Here is a 12,302-nt window from a genome sequence, read left to right as displayed (position 1 = left end):
CAGTCACTTCTGGCTGGGTGCTACATTTGGGTCTCACAGCTATGAAGGGTCAGGAGGGGAGGGGCCTCCACTGTACCTATTTTACAGATGCTAACGGGGCCTCAGTCTAGGGTTTAATTTGTGTCTGTGCAAAGTAGCTTTAATCTCCCACCCCACCTGCCAGCCAACAATTACTTTTTCATGATAGTAGAATTTAGAATGTTTAGGGAAAACTCATTTTTTTCTCTCTACACATCAGGCAGTCAAATAGAGTTTGTCCTAAAATTAGTAAAAGTTAATTTCAGTCCTTTTAAATTGGCTTTATAATAAATCCAATAACTTCCACTTTCGATAGGTTCAAAGAACTATCATATACTGTGTTTCCCCAAAAATAAGACCTAGCCTTATATAAGACCCGGTATTATATTGTTATATTGTATTGTATTATATTATATTATACCCGGTCTTATAGTAAAATAAGACCAGGTCATATTAATTTTTGCTCCAAAAGATGCATTAGAACTGATTGTCCGGCTAGGTCTTATTTTCAGGGAAACACGGTATGCAGTGCCATTTCAAAAATATAACAACACAGCTTGTTGGCACTTTCCATAAATTATCTTTCTGAATCATCTCAAAATCCCCATGAGATTGATAGAGGCATTATGTTGTTCATCTATAGATGAGGAAAGCAGATTCGGAGATTTGCGTGAGATCCTAGCTACACTAAGTGTTAGAGCTGTGATTCTGAGTCAGGTCTTCTGGACTGCATGCAGATCCTGAATTCTCAATCCCGACACTCTCCTGACTGTCTAATTCTCATGGCAGTCCAACCACTATTATCGTCATCCCATTTTTCAGATGAGAAAACTAAGGCCAAGGTGAAGAAACTTGTCTTGTGCCCTTCAGTGAGATCAATTGGGATTTGAACCCATGTTTTCTGCAGACTTCCAGATTCTGTGCAAGCTCTGGTCCTCTTCAGCAGTTTAAGAGGGGAGCCCCTTTTCTGACTTGTTGTTGAGGTCATTAGAGCAGTTGGCTTTTTTGTGACTGGGTCCCAAAAGCATTCCCTGAGCGTTGGGGTGGAGAGCTGACGGCCTCCTATACAAACAGAAAGTCACAACTTGTCCCTCTGCTGAACTCCCCAAGCTCCACCCCTTTTGGGCACCGAGCTCTAAATATTGCAAAGAAGACCATTTGGGCAGCTCGGATGTGGTTTGAGTGGTTTGGGGCAGTTTCTCATCTCCTGACATGAGAAACATCTTCTTGAGATGCATTCCCTAACAGTTTGCTGGGGCTCGCTGGGTGAATGTCACAGAAGGAGACTTTCGAGACGCTTATATGAAATTTGCTAGAAGGTGCTTTTTGCTAATGGTTTTTGAAAATGTGAAGGGTATAATTTTTTTAAAATCTAGTTTCTTTCTCTTCTAGACCCAAATATTTCTCTCTAGACCCAAAAAATTCTCTCATCATCTGTTGTGGTACATACACAATTCAGATTGTGCGTGTAATCAAGGTTTGAGTCAGAAATGAAAGCTGCTGATACCTAGTGTGGTCCAGGGTAGGAGGAAGGAGACCCCTCTTCCGTGATGGGGGGAGTGTTTGTGGCGACAGTGTTTTTGGAGGGAATTGAGTGGTTTCCCTCAAAATTTAAAATGTGTGTACCCTCTGATGCAGTAGTTTCACTTGTACACTAGGGAAACACACACAGTGAGGAAAGACAGATGAACAAGAAAGTTTGTTGTAACATTATTTGATAGTGAAGCACTACAAACAAGTGAAATATCTGTCATTTGAGAGGTGGTTAATGAAATTACAATATAATCATACACACCATGGAATACCATGAAGTTATTTATAAGTAAATAAACTTATGAGTGTAAGTTTATCAATATTTATAAATAAAGAGGACAAAGCATATATATGATAAATTTTGACATGTATGTATCTGTGGCATTATCACCAAACCAAGATAATGAACATACCCACTACCCCAGAAGTTTCCTCTTCTCCTTTGAATCCTCCCCCACATCCCTTCCTGCCCCTGCCATCCCCTGCAGCCATTGATCTGCTTTCTGTCACTGTACAAAAGTTTCCATTTTCTGGAATTTCATATAAATGAAGTCATACAGTGTGTGTTCTCTTATTGTCTGGCTTTTTCTACTCAGCATCGCTATTCTGAGATATGGCTATTCTCTTTGTGTGTGTCAGTGGCTTATTTCTTTTGTTACTGAATGGTGTCCCATTGCATGGATATGCCACCGTTTGTCCAGTCACCTGTTGATGGACATTTGGGGTGTTTCCACGTTTTGACCTTTACAAATAAAGCTGCTAGGTGCCTTTGTGTGGGGGTCTCATTCTGGACATATGTATGCATTTCTATTGAGGTGTAATTAACGCTTTTGAGGTGTACAGAATGGTATGAGTTTTGACAAATGTAGACAGTCATATAACTACCAGCCCAATCAAAATATGGAAAGTTTCCATCATTCCAGAAAATTCCCTTGGGTCCCTTTATAATCAGTCCTCCTTCCCTACTTCCAGCCCCTGGCAATTCCTGATCTAATTTCTCCAATTAAATATACACAGGTCAGAATTCTACATCCTAAAATGTTTATTTTATAGCATAAGAGATTGTCCCTGTAATTGTTAATAAAATTAAATTATTAATATAAGTAAATTTCTCAGCATGTAGTAATACAGTATATAAACGATAGCTATTATTACTACTAATAGACTGTTGAATGTTTACTCTGTATCAAGTATCACACTTTATGCTTTAGGTGTATTATGTCATTTAATCTTTTTGTTAGTCTTATTATCCCCATTTTCCTGATGAAGCAACTGAGGCCTGCCTAGATAGGTTAAGCCACTGCATTTATGGTATTTTTTGAGTGTACTATGGAATGCCCTGTGCATATTGAGAATTTAGCAATTCTCCAATTCTTGGCTGTTTTGCTTGTTTCTGGGATCCTTGCATTTCTTTTTTTGAAATCCTGTTGGTTTTCTGAGAAGTTTTTGCAGCGCTGGTGCAGTCACGGAGGTGGGTAGGTCAGGTGTTTTTGGGTCCCACACCCTTACAGCTCACTTGGGTGTGTCCACTCTTGTTCCCGCAGAAGGATTTACTGCTTAGTGAAATTCCAAGCAGCACCACCTCGCTCTGCTCCCGGAAGACGGGCATGGAGAACGTGATGGCCCAGGAGATCTGCCGGAAATACTTAGACAAGAGAGCAGGGCGGCTGCCGGAGGACTGTGCCGAGGCCTTGGCCACGGCCGCCTGCCTCTGCCTGCGGAGGCGGAACACCAGCTTGACGGAGGTGAGCTTGATTCTCAGCCTTTCCCCCGCGAAGAGCCCAGTCCTGGGTCAGCATGGCCTCACTTCTGGGGGCCGCATGGGTCTGCTTTTCCAGGGACTAGGTTAAGACTCAGGGTCGATCCCTTCACCAAGAAGTGATCTCATAAACCCGGGCTGTATTTGGTTTCAAGTCGTAGAATGTGTTGGAGCTCACGTCAGCAAAACAGGGCCATATATGGATACGGGTGTCTCAGGAGCCCTAGGGAGGTGTGCTGTTGGCCTCAGGGGCTCCGGATTACGCCCTCCGATGTTAGCAGAACTCTGCTTTCTCTGAATTTGCCTTATTCCTCCTCTTCTCTCTGTAGGCCCCGTTTTTCTTTTCCTTTATCTTCTTGGTTAGGGGATGTGGCTATATTCATTTACAAGTTATAGCTCTACCCTCACTGAAAGACCAAGTCTCCAGGTCCCAATGCCAACGTCTCTGAGAGAACCTGATTGGTCTAGCTAGGGTCAGGTGTCTACCTATTGGCCAATTGGGTAAGATGGGGGCGGGGGTCCAGTATATAAACCTGGCAATCCCGGGGTCAACCCCTGAAGGTGCAAGGGCCAGGTCCTAGAGAAAGGGCTAGGCAGACACCCCAGAAATCAAGCACCACAGGATAAAACAGTTTCCTATGGACAGGATATGTAGAGGTGGTAATAGGTAGAAATTTGGGGACCGCTGCTAGGTCTTTCTAAGGATAAAATTACTGCCCAAGAGGACTCTTAGAGATCATGTAGCTGAGTGATGTTCAAGTGTCTGGCAGCGAGGGACTCCTTGAAAGTATCTCATGAGTTGCTTTTGGCAGCAAGAGGGCTGTGGGGTGCTATAGGCCCCACCCATAATTTTAACCAGACACCACTTTCACTTCTTATAATTATATTGGGTTCTCAGTATTTTATCTGAGGAAAGGGTTTGGTAGCTGAAAAAAGTCTTCAAACATACCACTGCTGTAGTCCAAGCCTCCCGTTTTATAGATGGGAAAGTAAAGGTCCAGACAGGGGAGAAGATGGGGCCACAGAGTGAATTTCTATCAGAGGTCTCCGGTCTCCTGGTTCAGCTCAATGTCCACGGTCTTGCAACCTGAGCCATTGTTTTAAACCTGGGCTATTCTATGCCCAAGTGCCACAGGCTCCAGTCATTCCTTCAGCATTTGTATGCTGGGCCCTGGGGATATATGTAAACAAGCCAGGCCAGTTCCACTTTCCTGGATCTCACCGACATTGCCCAGTAATCAACTATGTGGTCAGTGCTGGGATAGTGTATGACAGGGGACTTTCCCAGGAAGTGGTATGTAAGCGGACGAAGAACTGTCTAAGCAGAAGGAACAGCTCATGCAAATGACCTTCGTTGAGAGAGATGTTTGCACGGTCAAGGGCTTAGAAGGTCAAAGTGTCTGGAACACAAAGTACCCAGGGCAAAGTCTTGTGATGAGGCTGCTGAGGAAGGAGGAGCCCAGTAATAGAAGGCCGTGCGGGCACAGTCAGGATTTTGAGGAAGTCACTGAGCATTTAAAGCAGGGGCAGGACATAATCAGATTTACGTCCTAAAACATCTCTCTCCCTCAACCACTTATTCTTTCATTCAAGCATTGATTCCTTCATTCATTTCATTCTTTTGTTCAGTGTATCAGTTAAAGTACTCTAGAATAAGCTACTATAATGAAGACTCCAAAATACAGTGGTTTAAACGAGATAGCAGATTATTCTCCTTAACTTCACAGTTTGAATGTAGGCAGTCCAGAGCTGATGTGGCAGTGCCACCGTATTGGGGACCCAGGCTCCTCTGTTGTTGCTCTGCTGTCCTTTCCAGGTGGCTTCCATTTCAGAGTCCAAGATAGCTACTCTAGCTCAGATGCATGCCAGCCACTGACAGGGGTTAAAAGGAAGAGGAGAACAGACCCCCTTCCTTTTAAAGGTGTGACCCGGAAATGCGCACATCAGTTTTTCTCATGCCTCGTATGCCAGAGCCTAGTTACGTGGCCACATGTAGCTATAAGGGAATATCGTCTTAAGCTTGGCAAATATTTATTGGGCATGCACTGTAGAGATTTATCTCAAGAGGTGACACTTGAACTGGGCCTTGAAGGATGAAGAGGCATTTGCTGTGTACAATAAAGGGGATAGAGTACTTTAGGTATAGAAAGAGGAATGAAGACTGGTCCTTGCCCCCAGTATTTTATAGCCAATCTAGGAAGAAGAGAGATCAACTGGGTCATGGACTTGAAGACAAACAGGACTGGGTTCAGTGGTCAGCTCTGCTACTCACTAGCTGGGTGGCCTTAGGCAGGGAACTTAACCTCTTTGATCTTTTAATTTCTTATCTACTAAAACCCCATTGAGCATCATGTGTCAAATGTGCTTTGTACATTGCAAGACACCAAGCAAATGAGTTTTGTTATTGTTATTAAGTGTATGTATGTATGATGCCCTTTATATGTGAGTGTGTGTGTGTGTGTGTGTGTGTATAAAGAAGAAACATTCCTTCCCTGCCTTCCTCTAATTTTCATAACCTCCCTAACCAGAGAAGCTCTTAAGGATAATATCCATATTACTTAGGGCATTTCTAGTTGAAAGTGATAGAAACTCAACTCAAACTCTTGCAGAGAGACAGAGAGAGAGAGAGAGAGAGAGAGAGAGAGAGAGAGAGAGAGAGAGAGAGAGAGAGAGATGGGGATGGAATATCAACGAGTGAATGAATGAATGAATGTATTGGCTCATTTAACCAAACAGCAGACAGCACAGGCATTGCTAGAGGAGCTAGATGCAGGGTCTCAATCAGCAAAGGTGCAGCTATCTGTGTCTGTGCTTGTGGCTGTCTCTCCATCCCTTGCCTCTGCTTTACTCTGTGTTGGGGCTTCATTTTCACCTACTGTAAATGGGTTTTCTGTGTGTGGTGAGGAGACTGGCTCTGCCAATAGAAAGGAAAGGGGAATCTTTCCTCAAAAAGCTTTAGGTGGAAAAATGCCAGAGAAGGATTTTGATTGGCCTGCTTGGGTCATGTGCCCAAACCTGGTCTGAGGAATGCGATACTATGATGGGTCTGCCTATGGCTAGGGTTGGGGGTGGGGGAGGGGGGAAGTTCAGTTCTTTTTAAAGGTTGGATGCTGTTCTTCCGGACAAAGCAACAAGCATTTAATTCTTTGGTGTCTGTCTCTCCAGAGGTCTGAGAGACCTGTTAGATTTTTCATTTCAGAAAGAATTCCTGGTGAGTGCTCTCATTTCTCTCCTCCCCTAGGTGTGTGACTCCGTGGCCGCTGTGGAAGAGCAGCTCAGAAGTCAGGAGACGTCGCTCCTTTGGGGTGGGCTTTCCGAGGGCACAGGCTCTTCCTCCAACACTCCAGAAGAAACAGATGATGTGGACAATTCCAGCCTCAGTACCTCCTCCTCCATGAAGACAGCACCCCTGTCTGGGGCTGCTGCTTTGCTTTCCCCCACAGAGGATGGAGAAGGCAGGATGCAGGCCGACTCCTCCTCTGAGCCCTGTACCAGTCCAGAACCTCCCCAGGACGGTAAGTGTGTGGGGATCTGAGTGCATATACACACTCGTTTGTGTGTCCCTAACTCAGCCCATCACCTATTCCTTCCATCGCCCTCCTTCACGCGGTCATTTGGTTCTGCAGCTGTTCACATACCAGCTGACTGCATAAAGAGAAACGTAGGGGTGTCATCTTTGACAGCTCCCTCTCCCTTTGGCCCCCGCTGTGTCCAGTCCATCACCCAGTCCTATCCATTGACCTAACTCTCTCTCAGCTCCATCTGCTTCTCTGCATGGCCCCCACCTCCCTCCCTTGTCTCAGCCACTGTCCTCTTGCTGGATGACTGCACAACCTCCCTTTGTCCTCCCTGATCCACTCTGGCCCCTCATCAGTCCTTTCTCCAGGGACCAACCAGAGTGGTTTCTAAAAACAACTCATGTCACTCCTTGCTTAAAGCTTTTGTGTAGCTCCCGTCACACTTAGGGACCAAGTCAGAACTTCCTTCAGACCGGCAAGTCTCTGTTTGGTTTGTCCCTGCCCACCTCTCCATCGTCACTTCACAGCATACAAGCCATCCTATTTCTAAAGATACCTTCTATATCTGCCTCTCCGGTCCAAATATACCAGGCTTCCGTCTGAAAGAAAAAGTTGGAAGGCCTTTTCAATGCAGTGTCCTTGTTCTCTAGTAAATGCGGTTCAATGAGTGTCCCAGGGCCTGACCACTTCTATGGCTCCTCCTCCCATGTGGAAGAGGGTGTAAGTGTTTACCCTGCCCCCTTCCCTACTTCCATAGGGAGGAGCATGGAAGCCCCCTCCTTTCTGAAAGGTGGGGGCAGGTGACAGGGCTTCCTCCAAAGGCAAAGGTGATAAAAAACCCAGAAACCTGGTTCAAGTGAGGTTCAGAGAACAAGTCTGACTTTCTAGAATTGTAATAGTAGTACCTGTTTCCAAATGCTTTTTGTTCAAGTGGCTTTTTTTTTTTTCCATTGAACATCAGCTACAGACACTTCATGGAAAATCGAGATTAACGAGGCCAAAAGGAAACTGATGGAGAATATCCTGCTCTACAAAGAGGAGAAACTGGACAGCATCGAGCTTTTTGGCCCCTGATGCCCAGAAGACAACGAGGACTGCTGTCTTCAATCAGAAAGATGACTGTCAAGTCAAGATAAAGGTCTGAGGCAGAATCCAAGGTCTCCCAGGAAACACAAACCAAACATCAGCTTTCTGGGGAGGGAGAGAAACTTCCATATTCCAGAGTAAAGGAAAAAAGAAGGGACCTCAGCCTTTATAGACACCAAAATCTATGAAGTCCTCTTCCTTTCTGGGATTTGTTAGTCAGAACTGGGTTTCATGAGACTGAAATGGCAACCCTGGTACATGGGCCCAGGATGTGGGCAATTTCGTGGTTCCGGGGAGGATGTGATGTTAACCACTCCAACAGATGCCGATACTCCGATACTCGTTCTCAGCCCTCAACCAACAGAGCTTTCTGAATGCTGATAGCACTTCCAAAGTTAAGATCTCTGGGTCATATTTGCCAACAGCTGCCTGCAAATTCCATGACCTGAAAGATTTTCAACTTGTGTCCCAGTGCAGTTCTTGACTCACTTCCCAAGGTCTCAAGTTTTATAAATGCCAGGCACCTGGCAAAGGGCTCTGTAGGTTTTCTGCTTTCTCTGTTGGAAATCTTGCAACCCACAGGTATTTATTTAATGTCCACTCTACACCCTTATCCTCCCATTCCACTAATGCTAATATTTTTATTGGAGCTTTTATTTTGAGAATATGTATTATTTATGGTTGAATATAGAATCAGGATAACTGATTTCATTTCTGATTCTGCTGCTAATTAAGTCAATCATTTAATTTCTGGAACCTCAGTTTCTTTGTAAGTAACACTTATTCATTCTCCCTCCCTGGGCTGTTGGGAAGAACACATGAGACATGGCTACAGAAGTACCGTATTTTGAAAATGCACTTGTCCTGTTTTATAAAATAAATAAAAAGACATTAAACTTAGATTTCTGCCATGTACCTAATGGTTATGCAGTGGGTATATTTCTGAAAAGTCATGTTGCAGATCTTTTTATGAAACAAATGTTATTTTAAATTCAGTGTGCCTTATTTTAAATAATTCTATAGTGATTTTTTCCTTTTTATTTTTGTAAAATAAAAATACATTGATAAAGTCAACAGATACCTTGTAATTAGTTTTGTGTCCAGATGAATTTCTTTGAAGAATAAATTCTGCATCCATGAGTGGGGTGTCATGGGGTGGCTGAGGTTGGGCACTGGCTGTCAATGTTGGCTATTAATAGCTGTGTAATCTGCCAAGTTAGGGAGTTACTCTGAGCCTCTGTTTCTTCATCTATACAATGGGGAGAATAAAAAATACCTGTTTTGTAGGTTTGTTGTCCGGGCAAGGGGCAGACCCTGTCTGCTGTAAGCAGTCAACAGCCCCCAGCAAGGTCAGCTTTGTACTGATATGTAATAAAGCCAGGTGGGCTCCAGCCCAGGTGGACAGTGAGCTGTACTGACACCCCTGTATTAAGCTCTGGTGGCTTTGAGAATTCAACGAAAGGGTGTGTCACGTGCCCCAAGTAAGACCTGGCATGTGGTAAGCACCTTACAATTGTGAGCAGCGTGTTTCCAGGGCTGTTTGAGCAATAGAGGGCAGATGGCAATAGGGTACTGGTTATCCAGACATGCATTTCCAGACTTAGGGCTTCATAAATTTCTGGAGATTCACTGAGAATCTGATGAAAGCTACGGACCTTCTTCCCTCAGCAAATTGTAAATACAAACATATACAACTGTATATGAATTCCAGGGATTCATTGGCACCACAGTGCCTTTTCATGAATCCCCAGAGGGACAGACAGCCTGAATTTTTTTTTTTAATAGATGCCCGTGACTGAAAAATCCAAAAGATTACATAGTGGAAAGGAAGGCTTTTAACCATTTGGAATTTAGTTTCTCATTTCTTCTTCCCAGAGGCAACCACTGTTACTAATTTGGTATTCTTCCAGAGATGATAACAACTTTTATCTTGTTGCTCCATTAGTCATCATGTGCGTCACATGCTGTGGAGTCGGCTGCTGGTGACCCTATGAATGAGTGAGGTCCACAATGTCTTATCCTCAACAGCCCTGCACAGCATGTAGATTTAGCCTATGGCTTCTTTATGGAATCAGTCCATCTTGTATTTGGTCTGCCTCTGTTCCTGCTGCTTTAATTTTTCCCAGCAATATTGTCTTTTCCAAAGAACCCTGCCTTCTCATGATGTGGCCAAAGTAGGACAGCTTCAGTTTTGTCATTTTTGCCTCCAGCAATATTTCAGTCTTAATTTGCTTTGGGACCCACCTGTTCATCTTTCTGGTGGTCCAGGGTATCCAAAGTGCTCTCCTCCAACACCATATTTCAAATGAATCATTCTTTTTTCCTATTAGCTTTCTTCACTGTACAATTTTTGCATCTGTACTTAGTAATTGGGAATACAAGGGTGTAGATGACCTTAGCCTTGGTCTCTAATGACACATCTTTACTCTTGGTGATCTTTCCTAATTCTTCCACTGCTGCCCTTCTGAGTTTCAGCCTTCTCTTGACTTCTTGGCTGCAGTCTCCATTTAAACTGATGACTGAACCAAAGTAACCATTAGTTAATAGGGAAATATAAATCAAAACCACTATGAAATACCACTTCACACCTGCTCAGATGGCTGGAAGAAAAAAGACAACATCAAGTGTTGGTAAGGATGTGGAGAAATCGGTACCCTTATACTTTGATGGTGATATTGTAAAATGGTGAGCTGCTTTGGAAAACAGTCTGGCAGTTCCTCAAAAGGTTCAACATAGTTTTCTTATGGCCCATCAATTCCACTGATATCTACCTAAGATAAATGAAACCATGTCCATTCAAAACTTGTGCACCACTGTTCATAGCAGTAATATGCAGAAGAGCCAAAAAGTAGAAAACTCAAATGTCCATCAGATAAAAGGATAAACAGAATGTGCTATATCCATATTATGGAATATTATTTATAAAACTTATTTAATTAAAATTATCTATAAAAAGAATGAAGTACTGATACATGCTGTAACATGGATGAAACTTGAAAAAGTTTTGCTAAGTAAAAGCCAATATATATTGTATGATTCCATTTTTATGAAATGTACAGAACAGGCAAATCTATAGAGACAGAAACTAAAAGAGTGTGTGCGTGCATGCATGTGTGCGTGCATGTGTGCGTGCATGTGTGTGTGTGTGTGTGTGTGTGTGTGTGTAGGGCAGAGGGTGAGTTTGAGGAAGGGAGTTGTAATGGTCACAAGATTTAGGGGTGATGAAAATGTTCTAAAATTAGATTATGGTTATGGTGATGGTTGCACAACGCTATATACTAAATATACTAAAAAAAGAATTATACACTGAAAAAACCGTTGAACTATATATATGGGTGAACTTTATGGTATGTAAATTATATCAATAAAGCTGTTAGGAACACAAATACACAATGGTTATTCTCAGGCCTTTAAAAATATCGTAAAGCTCCACTCTTATTATTGTTGTTATTATTATTATTATAACTACTACACACATTTCATTCGCACTGTTCTGGATCCTGTGTGTTTTCACATCTTTCTTGGCCGTACTTTTTCACCACTTCATTCTTTTGAATCACTTCATTCTTTTTGCCTGACATTCCACTGAATGTATATTCTGTAGTTATATAACTAGCTTTCCTTACTGCATATTGAGGTTGTTTTCATTCTTGTTACTACACAGTGCTGCCTTCCAGGGAGGTTGTACCAATTTGAATGTCCGTCGGTGACATAGATGGGACTGCGTTTTCCCACTATCCTCAGTTACAATGATTATCATGGTTTTTGATCATTGCCAACCTAATGGGTGAAAACATAATTTTATTTGTACTTTTTAAATGACTGAGGTGGTCATTTTCTAATATGTTAAAGAGGCTTTCATAATTTCTGCTCATTGGTTCATTTTTTTTGCCATTTTAATACTGAATTATCTCATTGCAAGAGTTTTTACATAGCAAGGCCATCCGCCTTTTGTCATGTGTTGCAAATATTTTTCTAAATTTGTACGTTGTCTTTTGACTTTCATTTTTTTTGGCCAGGTGGATATTTTACATTTTTGTGTAGTCTCTCTTTTTTTCGTGGATTCTAACTTCTAAATCCAATTCTGCCACTTTCTGGGTGTGTCACTTGGTTTCCTGCTCTGCATATGGGCTGGTGTGAGTTCGGTGTAATGTTGGTGTGAGTCCGGTGAACGTACCCGGATCTGAAAGCGTCCAGCTAAAGATGGCAATGGTGAGCAGAAGGGCGCGGCCCTCCCGGATCCCGGTGCGCGGACGCCCCCAAACCTCACAGAAGGCCAGGCCCAGGAACTGCGCCTTGCCTGAACTTCGCGCTCTTTGGACTCACGTGAGTGTCTCCGCCCCGCCTCTCTTTCGACCAATGGTCGAGTTTCATAAGGCGTAGGGTCC

At 43.1% G+C, this 12,302-nt stretch overlaps 1 protein-coding gene across 1 annotated transcript in view; it reads left to right on the top strand.

Annotated features, from left to right (window-relative positions):
* Positions 1-8,988, top strand: part of IRAK2 (interleukin 1 receptor associated kinase 2) — a 51,236-nt gene extending 42,248 nt beyond the window's left edge. The window contains exons 11-13 of the mRNA XM_019732668.2: positions 3,096-3,296; positions 6,552-6,825; positions 7,790-8,988. Of these exons, the coding sequence (XP_019588227.2) occupies positions 3,096-3,296; positions 6,552-6,825; positions 7,790-7,902 (588 nt within the window). The 3' untranslated portion in view covers positions 7,903-8,988. The remainder of the gene's footprint in view (positions 1-3,095; positions 3,297-6,551; positions 6,826-7,789) is intronic.
* Positions 8,989-12,302: the final 3,314 nt, after the last annotated feature.

Source organism: Rhinolophus sinicus, linkage group LG10 (genome assembly GCF_036562045.2).
Source record: "Rhinolophus sinicus isolate RSC01 linkage group LG10, ASM3656204v1, whole genome shotgun sequence".
Lineage (NCBI taxonomy): Eukaryota > Metazoa > Chordata > Mammalia > Chiroptera > Rhinolophidae > Rhinolophus > Rhinolophus sinicus.
This window is presented reverse-complemented; position numbering and strand designations above follow the sequence as displayed.